Source organism: Marmota monax, unplaced genomic scaffold, assembly GCF_021218885.2.
Source record: "Marmota monax isolate L192 unplaced genomic scaffold, Marmota_monax_Labrador192_F-V1.1 WCK01_AAM20220418_F8-fsc00181, whole genome shotgun sequence".
Classification (NCBI taxonomy): domain Eukaryota; kingdom Metazoa; phylum Chordata; class Mammalia; order Rodentia; family Sciuridae; genus Marmota; species Marmota monax.
Window position 1 is genome coordinate 3,470,574 of NW_026694276.1, and position 22,228 is coordinate 3,492,801.

At 36.2% G+C, this 22,228-nt stretch overlaps 1 protein-coding gene and 1 pseudogene across 13 annotated transcripts in view; both read left to right on the forward strand.

The window, feature by feature from the left end:
• The first annotated feature begins 2,907 nt into the window (after positions 1 to 2,907).
• Pde4dip (myomegalin) overlaps positions 2,908 to 22,228 on the forward strand; it is a 235,864-nt gene continuing 216,543 nt past the window's right edge. For 5 of the 13 annotated variants that reach the window (XM_046467223.2, XM_046467228.2, XM_046467242.2 and 2 more), the window contains exon 1: positions 11,104 to 11,436. In XM_046467223.2, the coding sequence (XP_046323179.1) occupies positions 11,207 to 11,436 (230 nt within the window). In that variant the 5' untranslated portion in view covers positions 11,104 to 11,206. Of the gene's footprint in view, positions 3,019 to 11,102; positions 11,437 to 22,228 lie in introns of those variants that run through there. The other 8 variants (XM_046467216.2, XM_046467245.2, XM_046467218.2 and 5 more) reach the window with 4 other exon arrangements.
• On the forward strand, positions 5,283 to 8,530 carry LOC131425046 (ADP-ribosylation factor-like protein 4A; annotated as a pseudogene).

The following is a 22,228-nucleotide window of genomic DNA, read 5'->3' on the forward strand; positions in this document are numbered from 1 at the left end:
CTAATCTCAGGAATATTATTCACAGCATTTTTGTGAATATTAGAATAAAATGTAGGAGCAGGGATTTCATAAAATAAAGAGAAGTTATAAAAAAATCTATTGTAACATATTAATAACATCTAGTCTTAATGTTTATAGTTGGTGCCTACATTAATAGAAATGCTAAGCACTTCATGTATATTTTTTTTTTTTTGAGAGAGAATTTTTTTTAATATTTATTTTTCAGTTTTCGGCGGACACAACATCTTCATTTTTATTTTATGTGGTGCTGAGGATGGAACCCAGTGCCCAGTTCATGCCAGGCCAGTGCATTACCGCTTGAGCCACATCCCCAGCCCACACAACATCTTTTTTAATTTTATTTTTATGTGGTGCTGAGGATTGAACCCAGCGCCTGGCACATGCCAGGTGAGCCCGTTACTGCTTGAGCCACATCCCCAGCCCCTATGTATAATTTTTAATTCAACAAAAAACCCTATAAGATTGGATATAAGACTTGGGGAAAAAGCTTCAGAGAGTAATTTTTCCAAAGTAGCGAATGGGAAGAGGATTTGAACTCAGATTCAAGACAAATCCTGGCATGAGTCTTTCTTAACTTTTACTCAGAGATTAAAGGACTTTGCTTTTTTTTTTTTTTAAGAGAGAGAGAGAGAGAGAATTTTAATATTTATTTTTTAGTTTTCGGGACACAAAATCTTTGTTTGTATGTGGTGCTGAGGATCGAACCTGGGCTGCACACATGCCAGGCAAGCATGCTACAGCTTGAGCCACATCCCCAGCCCCAGGATTTTGGTTTTTTAAATTTACCTTTTTGATTGTCTTCAGTTATGAGGAAAAATAGTATTATTTCATTAGAAGTTTTGGGGAGGAAGACCCAATAAGACCTTGTGATTGACTCCACATGAATGATGAGGGACCAAAATTGATAAGAAACCAGTGGTTCTGTTTACAGATACAGTGAGTGCAATGGAAAGCAACTCATATATGGGAGCTTAAATTGGTAGAATCATAATACATTTAAAATAGGCTATAGTTATAACTTGTTCTAACTTCCCTTTTTTATCCTTAACAAGGACAGGCCTTCTCCACAATCTAAAATGATGGTAATGCGGCCTCTGTTAGAACAATCCCAGTAACTGTGAATTAATGACACAAATATTTTAAATAAGGATACTTCTATGTGAATTAGGAAACAAAGAGAAAACTGTAGTAGGACTGTACAGAGAAGCAAATTTGGGTAAGAGTTTTAGTTCTTTACAGTTCCTAGCCCCAGGCTCTTCTCAAGATCCATATGCATTCCTGCTCTTGGATTCTATAAGATACTCTTGTTTCTTTTTATTAATAATCCCCTTTTTTATTTTTGTCTTGTTATGTTTCAGCTACTTTGAGATGTTTCTGTTACAACCAAAAAAATTTAATACAGAAATGCAGAGTCAACCCGGACAAACCCCATTTTGGAACAACACTCATACTTGAACTTAAAAAAAAAAAAAATTCCTTTTTTAGTTGTAGTTGGACACAATATCTTTATGTGGTGCTGAGGATGGAACCCAGGGCCTCCCACTTGCTAGGCGAGCGCTCTACTGCTGAGCCACAATCCCAGCCCCATACTTGAACTTCCTATGTCTCTGTTTTATTTATTTATTTATTTTTATTGGTTGTTCAAAACATTACGAAGCTCTTGACATATCATTTTTCATACATTAGATTCAAGTGGGTTATGTCTGTTTTAAAACACACTAGATGATTTTTGGTATCCCTCAGACACACTGAAATTATTATTCCTGAGGGCTAAGTAGCCTTCAGGAGAAAATTAGAATTATCTCTGTTAGACCTTAGGAACTCTGGAATCTGAGTGGCTTTTACTTGTGACTTGATTGCTATCATCTCATTCACATGCAGGTATTGCCTTCAACTCCTGTGCCCTTTGATCCTTTGAGTAATACCGTATGGTATAATAATGGCTAACTCTGTGATCTGGTAAAAGGAAGGTCTTCAACTAATTTACACTTAAAAAAAAAAGAATAGCCACAAACATTTGTTCAAAATATTACAATTTATAAAGCTCATGTATAGTATACTTTTTGAATAAAATTTGATCACAATCTTCTGAAATGAGTAAAATTCAAGAACTTTGGGGTTTGTAAAATTTCTAGGAGAGAAAGAAAAGGAAACCATAGCTACAGCTGCTAGCAGATTCTGGAAATTTATAAAAAATGTGTAATTCACACATCAAAATCAATATTAAGCTGCTAAAATAGGATACGATTTTTTTTTTTTTTTTTGGATAATGGCAGAATCAGAAAGTTGCAGAATTTTTTACAACTGGGATCAAAGAAAGTAATAGAGGCATCCGTTCATTCTTAATTCCCAAATGCCTAATTATATGTCAGACACTGAACTAGTAATAAAGATGCATAAATAATAGTCCCATTAACTTGTGTCCCGTATCCACCCACAGACGAAACACTGCTGCCGAGGGAAAGAATTCTGCAGGTAAATGGCAACTCCTGTTTGAATTTAAAAATTACATAAATGGAAAAAGCATTTCTCAGGAGATGGTACTCTTGATAAACAAAATAGCTACTGTATCTGAAAAGATATCCGGTCGTATGCACCAGTATGGCTCACTATTTCAAAAATTTAAAACTTAGAGATTACTACATAGCTGCTAACCTGAGCCTCACATTCTTTAGACCCCACCTCCTGCCTTCACTGCCTGCGAACCCGCTTAATACTCTGCCCTCTGCGGTTCTCCCCGCCCCCTCCCGCCCCCAGTTCTGATTGGTCATTTTTTCCGTGCCAGTCATTTTCAAAAGCTCCGCCTTCAGGCATGGCCATTGGTTATTTCTACGGGGTCCGGAACGGCCCCGCCTCCAGACACTACAGGCACTGGCCCGGATGGAAGCTGAGAAGCAGCGCCCCACGTGCATCGACGGGCTCTGTACTGGTGGTTAAATACTAATTATTTTGAAATGCCATTCCTTCTGACCTCCCTAAGGTGGGAGCTCCGTGAAGGTAGGAACGTGTTGGAAGGGAAGGGAAAGAAGAAAGGAACATAGTGTACATTATGTCAGGTGAAAGCCACTGTTTAAAATAATTACTGCTTTAGAAAGCCTATTTTAAATACTGAGCGACAGCGAAACTTTGCCTGTTAGAAGAAACTGTCTTATAAAACTGCTAATTTCATGGTGTCTGTCTGGTTGTTTTGCTGTGTCAGGAAAGCAGGCAGAGAGCTGGCTCAGCTGGTCTATCCCTTGGAGTTTGGGATGGTGTGAGTTGAGAAAGATAGTTGGTAGATTTGAAAAGCAATTTTTTTTTCCCTACAAGGCTTAAAACTCGTCCAAGACAGAAAAAAATAATTATTTGCTATTCCCAAGGGTATACCTGGAACCTAGCAAAAATTTTCAGTGTTATGGAAATAAATGAATAAATGGTGTGTCTCAGGGATTGAAAATACTCACTGGTTGTATACTGCACAATTTGCAGTTCTGTACTTAAAGAAGACATTATTCATAACCTATTTCTTTCGTTATTTTAATTAGTTATTAAATATTTACTGCTCAACTATTGTGGGTAATACCAGGCACCAGAATACAAAGAGGTGAATACAAAGAATGATGTTTGCTGGTAGAGTTTACATTCCACCTGACTCTGTCTCTCTTCCATTACCTCTAACCCACCTCCAACCCTATTGCTTTCCCAGTTTTCAGTCAGGATTAAAACAACCTTGGAGGGTGAATTTCTTTTCCCTGATTATCCATTCTGATTGCCCTTTACACCTGCAGCTCTACTCCTTTTCTATGGAATCTAAGTGGATTTAGTTATTTCTAGAAGCCATTATAATTTCCTGATCATGATACCTAAACACCATAATCCCAAATGTTGGCATCTTAAAAACTTGAAATCCTTAAAGTCTAACATTCCTCAAATTGCAATCCTCAGGATTAACATCCTGAATGTGGAAATCCCTAAAGCCCCAAATCCATAAAATGGTGATTCTCATGGTGGGAAAGCTATATAAAGGGGGACAGAAAGCCAAATTCTGAGGAAGGCATTGACCACACAATATGGCAATGATGAAAACTTTAGTTCAAAAATGCATTATTTTTCTCCATTGGAATTATTTAGATTTAGGTTGTCCATCAAAGAATTTCAGATGGCCACAGTTATAAAGAGGATATACACAATTACCAACCATAGTGATGTACATTTTTAAAATTTGCTTTTTGACCTATTTATGAATATGATTCATTTGCTCATAACTGTCCTATGTATATGACTATTCTAATTTACCAAAATGTGTATGTTTACAAAAATATGAATGTTATTATTGCTGATTTTACCAAGTATAGTGGCCTGTGCATATTTTTGTATGCTTTCTAAATAAATTCCCTTTTAAGAATGTAAATAAATATCTCTTTATTTTTGGTGCCCCATATATGCTAAGCATGCACTCTATTACTAAGCTGCAACCATAGCCTGAAAAGAAATGTCTTTTAAAAGAAAATTTGAATTAGTTATTCTGGAATTACAGTTTTGGGATTTTGGTCTTTGGTGTTTAATAATTGGGATTATGGTCCAAACTGTTACTCACTATGATTTTATTTTATTTTTTGCAGAAGATTCATTTATTTTTATTTTTATTTTTATTTTTTTTTACTCACTATGATTTTAAAGAGTTTATTGCTAGGTCATTATAGTCAGACCTATTAATCTGCATTTTCCCTTTGTGCCCTCCTTATTTCTGGCACTCAGAGGCTGATTTGACTGTGAGCTCTATTCAATGACATAATTTCCACATTCTCTCTTTTTTTTAAAAAAAATATTTATTCTAACTAGGTATATATTGCACCAGAATGTATTTTGATTCATTGTATACAAATGCATCACAACATTTCATTTCTGTGGATATAGTGTTCCACCATATGTGCAGTCATACATGTACGTAGGGTAATGATGTCCATCTCATTCTACCATCTTTCCTGCCCCCATACCCCCTTCCTTCCCCTCTCTCCCCTTTGCCCAATCAAAGTTCCTCCATTTTTCCATGCCCTCCTGCATTATGGATCAGCATCCACTTATCAGAGAGAACATTCGGCCTTTGGTTTTTGGCTTACTTCGTGCAGCATTATAGTCTCCAACTCCATTCATTTACCTGCAAATGCCATAATTTTATTCTCTTTTAATGCTGAGTAATATTCCATTGTGTATATATACCACAGTTTCTTTATCCATTCATCCATTGAAAGGCATCTAGGTTGCTTTCACAGTTTAGCTATTGTGAGTAGAGCTGCTTTAAATATTGATGTGGCTGTGTTACTATAGTATACTGATTTTAAGTCCTTTGGGTATAGACCAAGGAGTGGGATAGCTGGATCAAATGGTGGTTCCATTCCAAGTTTTCTAAGGAATCTCCATTCTGCATTTCAGAGTGGTTGCACCAATTTGCAGTCCTACCAGCAATGTATGAGTGTGTCTTTCCCCCCACATCCTCGCCAACACTTATTGTTGTTTGTATTCTTGATAACTGCCATTCTGATTGGTGTGAGATGAAATCTTAGAGTAGTTTTGATTTGCATTTCTCTAATTATTAGAGATATTGAATATTTTTTCATATTCTCTTTTGTGTGGACATTTCCAGCCTTTGGCATGACAACTCACACCACTGTCTAATGCTGTGGAATTGCTTAGATCTCTGAAACCTGTTTTATGAAGTCTCCTTTGTTTCATATAAAGAATTGTCTTCAGCAAATTTCTGAATTGAAACAGCTTCTATGGTTTCTGAGAGATATTGGTGTTTTTTTTCTACATGAGGTTTGCTAAAATTCTGGAGTCTAAGGGGTCCATGTTTTTTATCATTTTTAGAAAATTCTTTGTCTTTATTTCTTTAAATACTGCTTCTATACCATTTGCTCCCCTCTCCTTCAGGAACTAAAATTACACTGTGTGCCATTAGCCTGTTGTATTCTCTTGATTTTCTCTCTCCTTTAGTTTGTTTACCTGCCTTCCAGCTCACTAATCCTGACTTCTACTGTACTGAGACTGTTGTGAAATACCCACAATGGGTTCTAATTTCCTGTTATTGTAATTTTTAGTTTTAGAATATCCATCTGATATTTTAAATTCCAATTCTATATTTTCATACAGTTATTTATTTATTTATTTATTATGTGGTGCTGAGGATCAAACCCAGTGCCTCACATGTGCTAGGCAAGCACACTACCACTGAGCTACAACCCCAGCCCTTGAGTTCTATATTGAGGCAAATTATCCATCTTTTTACCTTTGTCCATCTTTTCCATTGTTTTCTTATACTTAGTAAGCTTAGTTGTTTAAAGTTCCTGTGAACCCTAGTATCTGGTTCTGACTCTATTAGCACTTTTTTCTTAGTGTTTAGTCATTTGGATTTGAATTTTAGCCTGGTCCATTATTTTATATTGGATTTGGACATTGTGTTTGAAAAATTTGTTAGGCTCTGGATAATGTTGTCTACCTCTAAAAAGTTAATCTTTCTTCTATTTTTTTTCTTCAATGCTGGGGATCAAACCCAGGACCTTGCCCATGTTAGGCAAGCACTCCACTTCTGAGCTACATTCCCATCCCTAGTTTTCTTCTGGAATGTAGAGGAGTACTGGAAGGTTATTTTGACCTTGTAAAACCTTGGTTTTAAGCTTTGTTTTTAAGCTTTCTTATATTTAAATATTATATTGCCTTAATTCCAAAGTTCTGATCCTTTTGGGCCCTGGATGTCTCTATACCTTGTATAGGCTTGAAGTCCCATCTTCTGTTGGGTGCTGAAATCATTACTTGGTTCCTTAGACTCTATAAACTATGTTTTCTAGTGGATTTTTGGATTTTGTTTTGTGCATACTAAGTTTAGGAACTGATTTTGTTGTCAAAGTAAGCCACTATATTGATCAGAGTTTCTATCTACATTAATGAACTCCTTTTCTGCAGTTTCCTCCTCTTTTGGTGTTTGCCCTCAATCCTAGCCATTTTGGCAGCCCTAAACTTTGACCTTTTTACTCCTCAGCTTAGAAATATTGCTGCCTTTTACTTAGCTGTTATTCTTTTGCTCTTAGTTTTGAAAATTCTCTCAGGATAGAAATCCTAGGGAACACTGTGCTCATGTAGTATCTTTTAAGGGATCATACATTTAAATCCTGTGTGTTTTGGCAACTCTTCAATGCCTTCCAAGAGTTGTTCATGTAAACTTTATATATAAGCCCTATGTTAGAGGTTTCTAGTGCAGCAACTGCTAGAACTGCATGGAGGTCTAAGCTGGATGGATGTGTGGTACATTCCCCCTGCAAGGAAATACTTGCCCGGTGCTTTCTCATTTGTACCTGGACTCCATTTTAGATCTTGTAGCGGAATCACCTAAGAAGAGAAATTCCACATGAGAAAAAGCGTTTAAATCTGGAACACTTATTTGCAGCTGGAAATGGGAAATGGACTATCAGACTAGACTTTTATTCTTCATTTTAGTCCTTTCTCATTGTTATTCTGGTTTTGGACTGGGTTGGAAAGACAACTGTTTTATACAGGCTGCAATTCAATGAATTTGTAAATATTGTAGCTACCTAAGGATTTATCACTGAGAAAATTGAGGTAATCTTGGAAAATTCTAAAACAGTCACTTTTCACTCTGGGGATGTTGGTAGTCAGGAGAAATGAAGAACACCATGAAAGTCATATGCCAGATGCACAGAGGGCATTTGTTGCTATGGACTCCATTAATGTTGAAAGGATTGAAAAAGCTGAAAACAGAATTTCAGAAAATAACAGGGATATTAGAAAATCAAGGAACCCCTGTATTTACAGTTGCTAGCAAACAAGACCCAAGGAACTCACTGTCTCTCATAGAAATTGAAAAATGGTTAGCAAGCTCATAAATTCCTTGGCATTTGCAGCCTAATGGTGCAATCATAGGAGAGGGACGAAGAGCTAGACTTGAGAAACTATACAACATGATAATTAAAAGAAGAAAAATGTTGCGGCAACAGAAAAAGAAAAGATGAATAGCAATACCTATAACATTTGTGTAGAGTAGGTTTTCGCTGGTCTGATTTTGGTAAATGAAGAGTGTCTATAGCTTGCTTTGCTTGGATGCTATTATGTTTTGTTGAACAATCAGATGCCCAACTCATTTGCCTTGTGGAAGATGAGTAAATGCAGTGCTTCTTAGAGTTATCTCTTCTCCATACCCCACAAATATATTGGTCTTACCATTTTGGGACACCAAGCAAGGATAGTAAATTGACCAGAAAATAGTTGTGGAAGTTTGACCTGAAGTTAGTAAAATAAAACGTTGACGAGTGTCTGTTTGTGTTTATATCTTTTGGGGGAAGCCTTTGCAAAGAAATTGCATGCAAGGCTTTGTATGTTAAGATAAAATGCTAATGAATGCATACTTAAGGTATACATACACATTATATGTGTGTACACATTTACACAGTTACATTGATCACACTGGGACAGGGAGGAAGTATTTCCTTTTTTAAATTTTGGCCAAGTGATTTTTTTTTTAAAGGGAGGGAGGGAGGGAGGGAGAGAGAGAATTTTTTAATATTTATTTTTCAGTTTTTGGTGGACACAACATTTTTATTTTATGTTTATGTGGTGCTGAGGATCGAACCCAGCGCCCCGCGCATGCCAGGCGAGCGCGTTACACTTGAGCCACATCCCCAGCCCAAGTGATTTTTTTTTTGATTGCATGATAATTAGTTTTTTTTGTAGTTGTAGATGGACAGAATGCCTTTATTTTTTGTATATGGTGCTAAGGATCAAACCCAGTGCCTTGTATATGCTAGGCAAGTGCTATGCCTCTGAGCTATAGTCACAACCCTGGCCAAGTGATTTTTGACATTTTCTGGAATCAAATACTGTAATGCTCTCTCTTAATTCTAGACAGTTAATTCAGTCTAACTTTAATAAGGGATTTGAGGTAAAAAATAAACCTTATATAAAGTTTATATATTGTACATATAGTTATTTATTATTAATTATTTTTCATATTTTATTCCACTCCCTTTCTCCATAGTGGGAAGGTTAAATTGATACATGCTATTCCATCTTGACTAGAGTTGGAAATCTCATATTTCATAGCTTTTGGGTTTGCTTTTTGTAGTTTAAGATGGCATATTATTTTCAAATTACAGAGAACCAATCCTTTTAATTTGGATATTAAATAAAATCTATCACTTGTCTGTGGGTAAGGCCAAAGTTTGAGTCTCTGAAATCTAAGGCTGTGGACAAAATTTAGGTGTTTTATACATCTAGAGTCATGTAATAGGATTACTCTCAGCTTATGTGCAGATAAACCACATAAATCCAAGAATTTGGCTCTACCACTCAGACCACTGGGCATAAATGCACAGGTACAGACAATACCGTTTATACAGGTTAAGTGGAATTGGAGTTGTGCAATATGGTGTCCTTAATGCCAGTTTCTTTTTTGGCTTTTGAACTGGATTCCTTTGGAAAACACCAACAACCACCACCAAAACTACTTGGGGCTGGGATGTAATTCAGTGGTAGAGCACTTGCCTGTATGCATGAGGCCCTAACTTCAATCCTAGCACCACAAAAAAAAAAAAAAAAAAAAAAAATTAAAAAATAATAAAGCTACCAAACTATGTGGGACAACTGATCCAGCACTGCCTTGCTATGCCAAGTGTGAAATTCACCAGGACTTGTGGAAGAACAGCTTCAGTTAAGCAATAAGAGTAGAAACATTATTGCAGTGCATTAGGAAGTAAAGAATATGAAGTCAGGAAGTATGGACATCAAATGAGTGTACTGTATCTAAGAAAATTGGATGTAAAAGGAAGTGAGAGGCTAGAGACTTTATTTTAGGGATGAGGAAACAACATATGTTTATGGACTGGAGATGGACCTAATGAAGAAGGAAAGGTAGAAGATATAAGGACAAGAAGAGATAATTAAGAATTTCCTTGTCAAGCAATAAGATGAATAGCCCAGATAAGATAGATTGGAAAAAGGATAAGGAGAAAGATACAGATTAAGTTAAGAAGTTTGAAAGAATAATGAGGTATTTGATAATTCATTCTCTGAAGTCAACTGGAATCATTACGGGAAGGACTAAAGATAAAGAAGTTGAATTAGAGACAGGATGAACCAGAGATAAATCTCTGACAACATACAGGCTTGGGGCTGGGGCAGCTGGATGGATGATAGTGCTGGGGTTAAAAAGTAGAGGACCAAGCCAGCAGATTTGGGAGGAAAGATGAGTTAGAATAAGTTCCACTTTGTTCACATTGAGTTCATCAACAATAATGGTAATTGTCTTTGAATCTTAAGACCATGGTATACAACTTCAAAGGTAAACCTTGTTCCCTTATAGGCCTGGTGCCTGTGTAGACCATTTTAGTGGAAAATAGTTTCAGCTTTACTGGAGACTTAAGGAGTCGCTGTTCTTCAGAGACATATGTAGAATGAAAGAAATGGGCTTTTACAATGAACATTTAGTGGAGGATTTTTTAACCTATGATTTTTTTTAAAGATGAAAACACTTGAATTAGTGGACAACAAAATACATATATATATTTTACTATGAATTTTTAATGAAAAATGGCAATCTGTTCAGGAGCACATTTTTGCAGTATCTAAAAGGAAAGTTCAAAGGAAAAGCAGATTTTAGGAGAGAGGGCAAGGAGGAAAGAGGAAGCAAAGAGGATAGCCAACAGACTGGAGCAGTGATTCTAAGGAGCTAATAACAGGTAAAATGAATACAGAGGGTAACTGAGTTAGCGTGAGGACAAAAAGGGGAAATATTGAGAAACGGATTGAGAACAGGAGAAACGTATTCGAGGTTAGAAACTGAGAAGGTGACATTGGAGTGCACAGAAAGGCAGGAGTGGGGTCTAGAAATGAAAAACAAACAAACAAACAAAAAAAAACTACAGGTTGAAGTAGGGAATAAAGAAAGAAAGGGGAGATGATAGGGAATGAAGGGAAAAGGAGGTGTTTGTAGAAGAAGGACCAAGCCATCTATCTGGGCGGAGCAGTAGGCTGAGCAGCCTCAGAGGAGGCTGGGTCTGACCACATTTCCTCCAGCACATTGGCAGCTGAAGTGAAAGCTCATGCATGCTCAGAGGATGCACCTGGGCAGTCCGGGAAGGCTAGGAAAGCCCAGCAAGGACTACTAACTAGCACTGGTGTGGCCAGGGCCCGGAAATCCATGAAGAGGACAGACAACGGATCCTGCTGTCGCCAATGCGACTGTGGCTGCTGCCGCCGGGCGTCTCGCCGGACTCACCACACGCCTCACTGGTTTGGGGACGCGGTGCGAGTCCCACAGTCCCTGCGGCAGCACCCCAGCCGGGAAAGACGACGCCCGGAGCTGGTCGGGAGCTGGGCAGTGGCTGCAGAGGAGGAAGAAGCAGCCTCTGTGGGCGCCCCTTGGATGAGGTGAGGGCGTGGGCAGCTCCTGCCGCTGGAGCCGGGGAAGCAGAGGACCGCGCCCTGGCGTGCGGTGAGCTGGGCTGGAGAACTGCGGGGCCGGAGGTCCCAACTCCTGGGAGAGGTTGGCGCCCAGTGACAGTCTCTTCAGTGAGGGTGGAGGGCACCGGTGGTAATCAGGGTCCTCGGTGATAGGAGGACAGTGGTGAGTTCCTAGAAAAAAAAGAAGTGGCGCTGGTTTGTACCCGAGAAAGCTCGGGAAACCCTGCTCTTACCCTAAGGTCTTCGCTTGATTTGATATGCTGCTCTGATGGTGGTGAGGTTGAAGGCTGTGCTTGTTGGACTGAGGCAAAGAAGAGATGAACACAGGGCTCAAAGCCGTGCTAGGATGGAAGATAAAGGATCAGGAAATGTGCTCGAATTGCCTTTTCTTTCCTTACGCCTCTTCTTTTTTGGATATTTATCTTAGATGTAGACAACAGGGTGGTATTGGTGACGGTTCTTTTTTCCAGGCTAGCTACCTTTTCCCCTGCAGAGCTGGAGCCTGCCTGTTGGCCGATGTGCAGGACAAGCTTCACCTAAACCCAGTCCTTTCCTCTCTTCTGGCCTGGAAGACTGACAGATTAAGCCCAATTTTCTTCATGTAGCAGCAGCAAGATGAAAATCTGTCATGCGTAAGATTTCCTGGAGAAGAGACAGATTGTGAAACAAACACATTCTTGTCATAGATTGTTTATCTTTTTCTTTCATGGGAAGCCTGTACTGTAAATCAAGCCACAAAACAGTAATGTTTTCAGTCTGTAAACTGCCATTAACTAAATGGGATCTTTAAAAAATTACTTCATTTCTTTAGGCCTCAATTTCCTATGCAAAAAATTGAGATTTGGATTAAAAAGAGTATTAACTATAAAACTAAATATTAATTGGATTAGTATTTTATGGTCAGGATTCTGCTGTAGTTGTGAACTAGAGTCCTTAGTTTATTTAAAAAACAAAACAAAACTTGATTGTTTTATTCATCACACTACCCACTGTCTATACAAGAAAATGGAGTCAAAGACATTCAGTTAACAGTGCTTAAAGGAATCGAATTTCTATTAAGGAATTCATAATTAATAACTGCTCTTAAGAGTAAGAAAGCAAGAAATATTCATTATTTGATTTTTTAAAAAATTACATGAAAATTTAACCCAAATATAATTAATTATTTTAAAAAATGTGTCTGTGGGATAGTGAATATTTTTTCATGAACTACTTTGAAATTTTTTAAAAGCTTGGAATAAAAAAATTAATATGTCTATATCTATACCTATATCTATAATTTCAAGGCTTCTTGAGCATTTTACATATTCTAAGTTAATTTTTTATCTGGAAAGAAATATTAATACTGAAAAATTTTAAAATAGATCATCTTCTTATAAAGGTATAATTTTTCTCATTATCCTTGGAATCAAAACTTTATGTGTTTAAATTTTGATTCTCTAAATTGTGGTTTTGTTTGTTTTTGTGGTGCTGAGAATCAAACCTGGGGCCACATATGCTAGGCAAGCACTCTACCATAGAGCTACATTCCCAGCCCTGTGGTTTAATTATGAAAATTGGAAGCAAATATTCATTGTTTCTTAAATAGTTACTCATCTGACAAACTACCTCTACATTCATCTTAGTTGATGTAATGATAAATCTTGAAATGTTTAATTTGAGAATTCCTGAAAAATTTTAAACAGTTTTAGAAACTACACAGAAGTGTTGCTACTCTGGCCTTCATTTAAAAATCAATTCTATATTAGCTATAAACTTCTAATGCTATATTAGGTATAGCATTAGAAGTTTAATGAATATTAGAAGCTTGTGCATAGGAAATCATGTTTTGGTATAATTTTCTAAATCTCAAATCACCTAAAAAATTTAAGAAAGCAGCTTTGCATATTATCCAGATTCAGTTTACTTGTGTTAATTATTGAGCAATGATGGTGGTAGCTGATACAATACTTGATACAAAATTACCCTCAGGTAGCTCAGAATCTACATTTCTAAACTACACTGATGTATCCATAGTATGGAGTAAGTTCTGTAACAGAAAAATGAATTAAGGAAATAAAAATAAATTTTAAAAGTATCTCCTGGGAAAGCTGGCCAATTGTGTCTCAAGAGGCCATAAAAAGTATCATTCTTTTGGAAAACAGTCAAAATTGGTGTTAAAACTTCAGTCTGTTTCTTAAACTGATAAACTCACAGAATTACTATATAAACTCAGAATTATTAATTTATAATAAGGTTTTTTTAATGTTAGGAGACTAGTTTTTTTCTTATTCCAGTTAAGTCTCTCATCATATATGCCATATTAGGAAGCCAAATTATAACCAAGAAGTTGTGAGATTTGCATTTACTGCAAGATAAATTAATCAGTGGATTCTAATTTTTAGAAAATTTGATAGCTTCAAATAGTATTAAAGAACTTCCCTGGGAAGTGAGTGTCCATTGATTCTCAGCCTTCCTTCTTATGTACCCAGTTTTTTTAAATATCTCTGACATGTAAGTATTTAAGTGAGTTTATTGTCTATTTGGTTTGGGAATTTTTATGTCTATTTCAAGTGTCTGAACATTTCTCTGAATCAGTTGGTCTTAATTGTAAAATTTAAATTCCAAATGGCAAGTGTCTTAGCCTGTGTTGTGCTGCTATATATTGCATAATATCTGTTACTGAATAATTGATAAAGAACAGAGATGTATTTCCTGTGGTTCTGAAGGCTCAGAAGTCCAAGATCAAGGGGCTGGCATCTGGTGAGGGCCTTCTTACTGCAACATTATACAGCAGAAGATGGATGGGCAAGAGAGCACTTGAGAGAGAAAACAGGCAAGAAGGGCCAAACTTGTTTTTATAACAAACCCACTCTCGTGTTAACTAATTTACTCTCGACATTAATTCATTCATAACAGGAGAACCCTCATGGCCTATTCACCTCTTATGAGGCCCCACCTTCAACACTCTTGCTCTGGGGATTAAATACATGCACTTTGAAAGATCATTCAAACCATAGCACCAACTTCATTATCTTTAGGTAAAGTTCATGACAGGGTAGGGCAGTGGGATTGGAGGGCTGTATTACAGAACTTGCATGCTGGCAGGATGCAAGTTAATTGCACCTACATAGAGTGCAAAGAGGCAGTAGTGTGTTAGATATTTATTCAGAAACTGGTTGAATTAGAATTGAAAGTAAAAACTAATTCAGATGAAAGGGATAACTAATATTTATCCATAGGAACTTTGGGAGAGGGCAGGGGATTAGCAAGGATGGTGGAATGTGATGGACATCATTATCCAAAGTACATGTATGAAGACACGAATTGGTGTCAATATACTTTATATACAACCAGAGATATGAAATATTGTTCTATATGTGTAGTAAGAATTGTAATGCGTTCCACTGTCATTTTTTAAAAAATTGATAAAAAGTTAAAATTAAAAAATTAAAATTATCATTTTAAGAGTTTAAAGGCAAATGCTGATTTTTTTCCACAAGAAAAAATGCTTCAAGAAACCTATTCTGAAAGAAAAGAATTTTGAAAGTTTGAAACTAAGCATTCTATTCTCTTAACAAGTTACTGTGATTCATATGATATTTGTAACATCATGCTTTTTAATATTTATTATTTTAGTTGGACACAATACCTTTGTTCCATTCATTTATTTTTATGTGGTGCTGAGGATTGAACCCAGGGCCCTGTGTGTGCTAGGCAAGCACTGTACCAACTGTACCACTGAGCCACAATCCCAGCCCTGTAATAGCATACTTTTTATTTAAGTTTGTTTAGAAACTTACCACAAGAAGACTTATAAAAACTGCAGTTTTTAACTATTGGAACTCAATATATAATTAGTTTTAGTGATGTCTGCATTATTTAAGATCAGTGAAACAAATCATACACAGTCCAGTCAGTGGACTTACATTTAGTAGTTCAAACTATTTTATGTATTATCTATAATTTACATGTAAGTATCCTATTTGACTGAGATGGCAATTATTAGGATAACTGAAATTCTGAGCCAGTATTTTTTTTTAGAGAGAGAGAGAGAGAGAGAGAGAGAGAGAGAGAGAGAATATTTTAATATTTATTTTTTTTAGTTTTCGGCAAACACAACATCTTTGTTTGTATGTGGTGCTGAGGATCGGACCCTGGCTACATGCTTGCCAGGCGAGCGTGCTACCGCTTGAGCCACATCCCCAGCCCAAGCCAGTATTTTTTTTAAATCGAAAAGCAAACTAAAATTTACTAGATACAGAAGCTCTCAATAGTTGCCATTCTCCTTTTTTTTTCCCTTAAAAGGCTAGACTCAGACTGTATTTTAAATTGTGCAACAAAACAAAGCAAAACAAAACAGCTTTGATTTGTGCTATCACATTTTTACCTTTATTATTCTCAGTTTACTATAAATGATACCTAAATTCTAAAGAGCCTAGTTATACTAATATAACCTTAAAGAAAAGTAAAAGAATGAGAATTTTTATTTATCTTCTATTTTGTTTAAGTATTTAAAGAAGTAAAGTACTCGAAAACAAATTCTGAAGTTTCAAAATGGAAAATGAATTTTAAATACTTATGATCCCATTGTCTATTGGTGATACTGTCACTGGATAAATGAATAAATGAAAATAAACATTCTCATACCTTCAAATTTATATATTTTTAAGTGTACAGCATTAAATGCATCCATGTTATTTTGCTTAGAGTATTTTCATCTTACACACTGAAACTTTGTATCTATTAAAAAATGTTTCCTCTCCCCCTTCCCTCAAGCCCCTGACAATCACTGTTCCATTTTTGTCTTTGAATTTGACTATATAGGGTACTTCATATAAATGGAATCGTTCAATATCTGTCCTTTTTGTGTCTGGACTATCTGGTTTACTTCATTTAGCATAATGTCTTTCAATCAATTTTCAAGTCAATCCATCTTGTAGACAGATCAGAATTATATTCTATTTTTTAAGGCTTAATAATACTCCAGTGTATGTATATATTGTATTTTGTTTATCTATTCATTGCTGATGGACTTTTGTATTGTTTCCATCTTTTGGCTACTGTGAACAAATGCTGCTATGAACATGGGTGTACAAATATCTGAGTCCTGTTTTTAATCCTTTTGTGTGGGTGTATGACCAGAATTGAAACTTCTGGATCACATGGTAATTCTATGTTCAATATTTTTTAGTTTTTTTTTTCCCTCCTTGTTTGAGACAGATCTTGCTATGTTTCCCTGGCTGGTCTCAAACTCATGGGCTCAAGTGATCTTCTCTGCTCAGGCTCCAGAGTGGCTGGGACTATGGGTGTATGTTTAATTTTCCTGAGGAATTGTTATCTTACTTTCCACAGTGGCTATACATTCCCACCAATGATGCAAATCCAGTTTCTTTCTGCCATCACCAACAGTTTTTATTTTCAGTATTTTTTGTTTGTTTGTTTGTTTTAGTTGTTGCTTTTGGTAATAGCCATCCTACTGGGTATAAAGTAGAATCTCTGATTTTGATTTGCCTTTCCCTACAGATTAGTGCTATGAGAAATATTTTTAAAGTTTCATATTTATTCCCATATTTAACCTTTCCAATGTTTTTCATTAGTTTGTTTAGATCTCAATTCCATCTTGTATCATATGCCTTTTGTCTGAAAGAATTCCTTTGGTATTTTTTATTCATTCTGCAGATATGCTGGTGGGGGAATTCTTTCAGCTTTTGTTTGAGAAAAGTCTGATAAAATCTTTCTTTCACCTTCATATTTGAAAGATATTTTTGCTAGTTATTAGGACTGACTATACAATGCCTTTTATTTGTATCATGGGATCCAATGCAAAATAAAAATGTGGCATCTTCTTGTGGTACAAACTTTATTAAGAATTTTAAACCATCAACAGCAGAACATTAAACTAAGCACCATCCTTCTAAGCACAGGACCTTGCGTGTACAAGTTGCACATTCATGAATCCTACTTTTGCTGGTGATAGAATTCTAGTTGACCCCTCTTCCCCCTTTTTTTCTTTCATTACTTCAAATGTACTGCTTTGTTGTCTTATAGGCTGCTATTTTTTTAAAATGAGAATTCTGTTCTCATTCTTGTCTTCATTCCTCTTTATGAGATAGGTCTTTTTTTCTTCTCCTGAATGCTTTTAAGATTTTATTACTGGTCTTTATTAACTTAATTGCAAGTTGTCTTGGTGTAGCTATTTTCATGTTTCTTGTGCTTTGGGTTTGCTCAGCTTATTGGATCTCTCTGTTTATAGTTTTCATTATAGTTGGAAAATTTTTAGCATTATTTCTTTTTTTTTTTTAATCTAAAATATTTCCCATTTACTCCCAAACTAGCATCCGAATTTTATTTTATTTATTTATTTATTTATTTATTTATTTATTTTTTTATTGGTTGTTCAAAACATTACAAAGCTCTTGACATATCATATTTCATACATTTGATTCAGGTGGGTTTTGAACTCCCAATTTTACCCCAAATACAGATTGCAGAATCACGTCGGTTACACATCTACATTTTTACATAATGCCCTATTAGTAACTGTTGTATTCTGTTACCTTTCCTATCCTCTACTATCTCCCCTCCCCTCCCATCTTCTCTCTCTACCCCATCTACTGTAATTCATTTCTCTCCTTGTTTATTTTCCCATTCCCCTCACAAGCTCTTATATGTAATTTTGTATAACAATGAGGATCTCCCTCCATTACCATGCAGTTTCCCTTTTCTCTCCCTTTCCCTCCCACCTCATGTATCTGTTTAATGTTAATCTTTTCTTCCTGCTCTTCCTCCCTGCTTTGTTCTTAGTTGCTCTCATTATATCAAAGAAGACATTTGGTATTTGTTTTTTAGGGATTGGCTAGCTTCACTAAGCATAATCTGCTCTAGTGCCATCCATTTCCCTGCAAATTCCATGATTTTGTCATTTTTTAGTGCTGTATAATACTCCATTGTGTATAAATGCCACATTATTTCTTTAGAAAATTTTGTTGCCCCTTCTAACTCCTTTCCTTTGAGGACTTCAGTAACACGTATACTATATCACTTGAATTTTTCCCACAGACCACTGATCTTTTTTTCCCCTCCTTGTTTTATTTTGGATCATTTCTACTATGTATTCAAGTCTACTGACCTTTTTTTTTTTTTTTTATCTAAGCATCTAATCTGCTCTTAATCCCCATTCAGTGTATTTTTCACCTCGTATCTTTTTTCATCTCTAGAAGTTTTTAACTTCCATGTATTTTTATTTATCTTGATTGTTCTTTATTCTACCTTCTTGAAAATATGAAATGCTGCAATAACTTCCAATTCTACTTCTGTGTCAGTTTATGTGTCTAGTGGTTGATTGCTCACTTCATTTTGAGTAGTTTTCCTGATTCCTGGTGTGCCTGGTAATATTTGATTAGATACCACATATTAGGCATTTTACCATTAGGTTCTAGATAATGTCACATTCCTATAAATATTCTTGAACTTTATTCAGTTAAGTTAGTTGGAAACTAATTTTGGGTCTTGTTTTTAAGCTTTATTAGATGGATTCAAAGCAGCATTTCATACAGGGTTTATTTTTCCTACTATCTGGGTGAAATTCTTCTGAGTACTGTACCCAATATTCCAGGAATTAAGACTTTTCTGACTTTAATGGATGGGGAGAAAACTATTTCTAGCCTTGTGTGAGCCAAGAGGATTGTTCCCTCTGAATTGCTCCTACAGGTCTTAACCCAACCTGAGTGGTTTCCTCACATAAATGTGCTGACCAGTACTCAGCTAAATGCTCAGTGGGACCCCTTGCAAATCTCTGGAATTTTCTCTTCTTTCTTTTACTTTGCCCTATGAACTCCAGCTCCCCGAGCCTTTTCAAATCCTATCATGAGTACCACAACTTAGACTGCCACATTCTGTCTGGATTCCATCTCCTGCCACTATGGCCTGCTAACTCTCTTCCAGATAGTAAGATAGGGCACTTGTGTGACCTACCTTGTTTGTCTTTTCTCTGGGATTACTGTCCTATGAAGCCTGATGTTCAGTGTCTGAAAATGATAGTTTCATATATTTGACCAATTTTTAGTCATTTCTCTAGGGGGATTAAATATCAACACTGTTATTGCATACTATTCAGAGGTAGAAGTATATTTCTAGCCATGCTGTAAATTGAGTAGTTTTCAACTCTCTTTACATATTGGAATCATTTAGGAGAGGTTTGTGAAAAAAAAATTGATGTACAGACTCTACTCTAGACAATTGAATCAGATTCTTTCAGATTGAGGTCTCAGTATCAGTACTCATTAAAAGCACTTGAAGTATCTCGTTAAAACAAATAACAGAACTTCTGTATAAAAGAAACGGTTGCATTTCTAAACAGTTCTTAGAAACTTTCGTATTCCTTCACTGCAACCAAGACACAGAGATGGCTGGCTTGGATGCTTTATTTATTTATTGTTTGTTTGTTTATTTTTCTAAGCACTGTGGGACTATAGGAGGCTTTAAAGTGGGGTCTGATGTACTTAGATCTTTGTGAATCATGAGGTTGGTACCTGTGTGGGAGTTGAATTTAAAGGGGAGTGAAGGCATAAGATCATTGGTTGCAAGTGGTTCAGGGCCAGAGGTGATGAGGGTCTGAGCACAGTTAGTTGTAGTGGGGAATGGGAAAGAAGGGATAGATTGGTGAATTTCTGACTTAGAATCAGTGGGCCTTGCTGATAACTTGAGTGTGGGAAATAAGGGAAAGGGTGAAACAAGTATAGTTGGCTTTCTGTATCTTCCAATTCTGTTAATCATGTTTTGAAAATAGTAAAAAAAAATAAATGAATAAAAATAAAATACACAGCAATAAAAATAATACAAATAAAAACCTATATAGTATTATAATAATTTATGTAGCATTTATATTACATTAGGTATTATAAGTAATCTAGAGATGATTTAAAGTATACAGGATGGGCTGGGGTTGTGGCTTGGAGGTAGAGTGCTTACCTAGCATGCGTGAGGCCCTGGGTTCAATCCTTAGCACCACATAAAGTAAAATAAAGATATTGTGCCCACCTACAACTAAAAAATGAAAATTAAAAAAAAATTATACGGGAGGCTATGTGTAGATTATATGCAAATATATCACTTTGTGCAAGGGGCTTGAGCATTTTTGAATTCCAGTCTGCAGGGTGTCCTGAAACCAAACTCCTGTGGATAATGAGGGGTTGTTGTATTACTTTCAAGTTTCTAGGTCAGCCATGGAATGATTAGTAATATCAGTAACTAAGATGCATAATATGGTAGAATAATCAAGTATAAAGGAAATGAGGGAATTAATTCAATTTGGCACATCCATAAGAAAATATCTTTTATAATTGTTTTTCAGCCTCTAAATTTTTCTGAAACGTGGGACAGAGAAGACATTTAAAAGAGAGTCTTTGGGGGCTAGGGTTGTGGCTCAGCGGTAGAGCGATCACCTAGCATGTGCAAGGCGCTACGTTCAACCCTCAGCACCACATAAATAAAATAAAGGTATTGTGTCTAACTACAACCAAAACAAAATATTAAAAAAAGAGAGTCTTTGAATATGCTGTACTATTTTAAATACATTTGTCTTTTCAATTCTATTTAACCTAGGTTAATATTAAAATCAATTTGTGTGTGTGTGTGTGTGTGTGTGTGCGCGCTCGCGCGCGCGCGCGCCCGCACGCCCGCACACACATGTGCTGGGGATTGAACCCAGGGCCTTGCACAAACTAGGTAAGCTTTCTACCACTGAGTCACAACCATAGCCCTGTTGATTCTTTCAGTTTGAGAAGCTGACAAAGATTTTTGTCCCATTCTATAGGTTCTTTCTTCATACTGTTGTTTCATTTACTGTGCAGAAGCTGTTTATTTTGATGCCATCCCATCTATTGATTATTTTCTGAGCTGTAGGAGTCCTGCTGAGGGAGTTGCTGCCTATGCCTATATGTTGGAGTGTTTCCCCTGTGTTCTCATCTAGCAATTGGAATGTTTTGGGACTTATTCTTAGCTGTTTGATCCATTTTGAGTTGGTTTTTGTGTGGGCTGAGACAGGATCTAGTTTCAGTCTTTTATATATGGATAGCTAGCTTTCCCAGCACCGTTTGTTAAAGAGGCTATCTTTTCTCCATTGTATATTTTTGACAAAAATTTTGTTAAGAATCAGATGACTATAGCTGTATGAATTTGTGTCTGTGTTTTATTCTGTTTCACTGGTCTACATGTCTCTTTTTATGCCAGTACCCTGCTGTTTGTTTTACTATGCGAGCCTGTTCTTTTTGAGTCCTCAACTGTTTCTTTTATTCTGTGGATCTCTCTTTCCAGTAAATCTTCTATACAAAATTTCAATATAGCCTGAGTTAGTTCATTCGTCTTCCTTAAAAGTATGTATGGAGTGGAGTGGCAGGCACAATTCCAGGTGCTAGAGAATGAAGAGTTAAGTTATCAGCTAAAGGCTCACAAGCTTGAGTTTAACAAAGTTGTAGTAGAACTGGTGAAGATATTGACAGGAAACAAGTAAAGAAACATTCAAATAAATTGACTTCTGATATTAATAAATTTTATGAAGAAAGTAAAATAGAATTGTTAGAGAGAGGCTGACACAGGTGATGACAGAATCCCAAGATTTCTAAGTTAGGAATTAACTTGATATGATTGAGGAACAGACAGAAGGCCAGTGTAGCTGGACCATGATAAAGGAGTGTGGCAGGAGATGAGAGGGAAGAGATGGACATGAGCTAGGTTATATGAGATCTTTCAGGTGATAAGAAGCTGATTTTATTGTAAG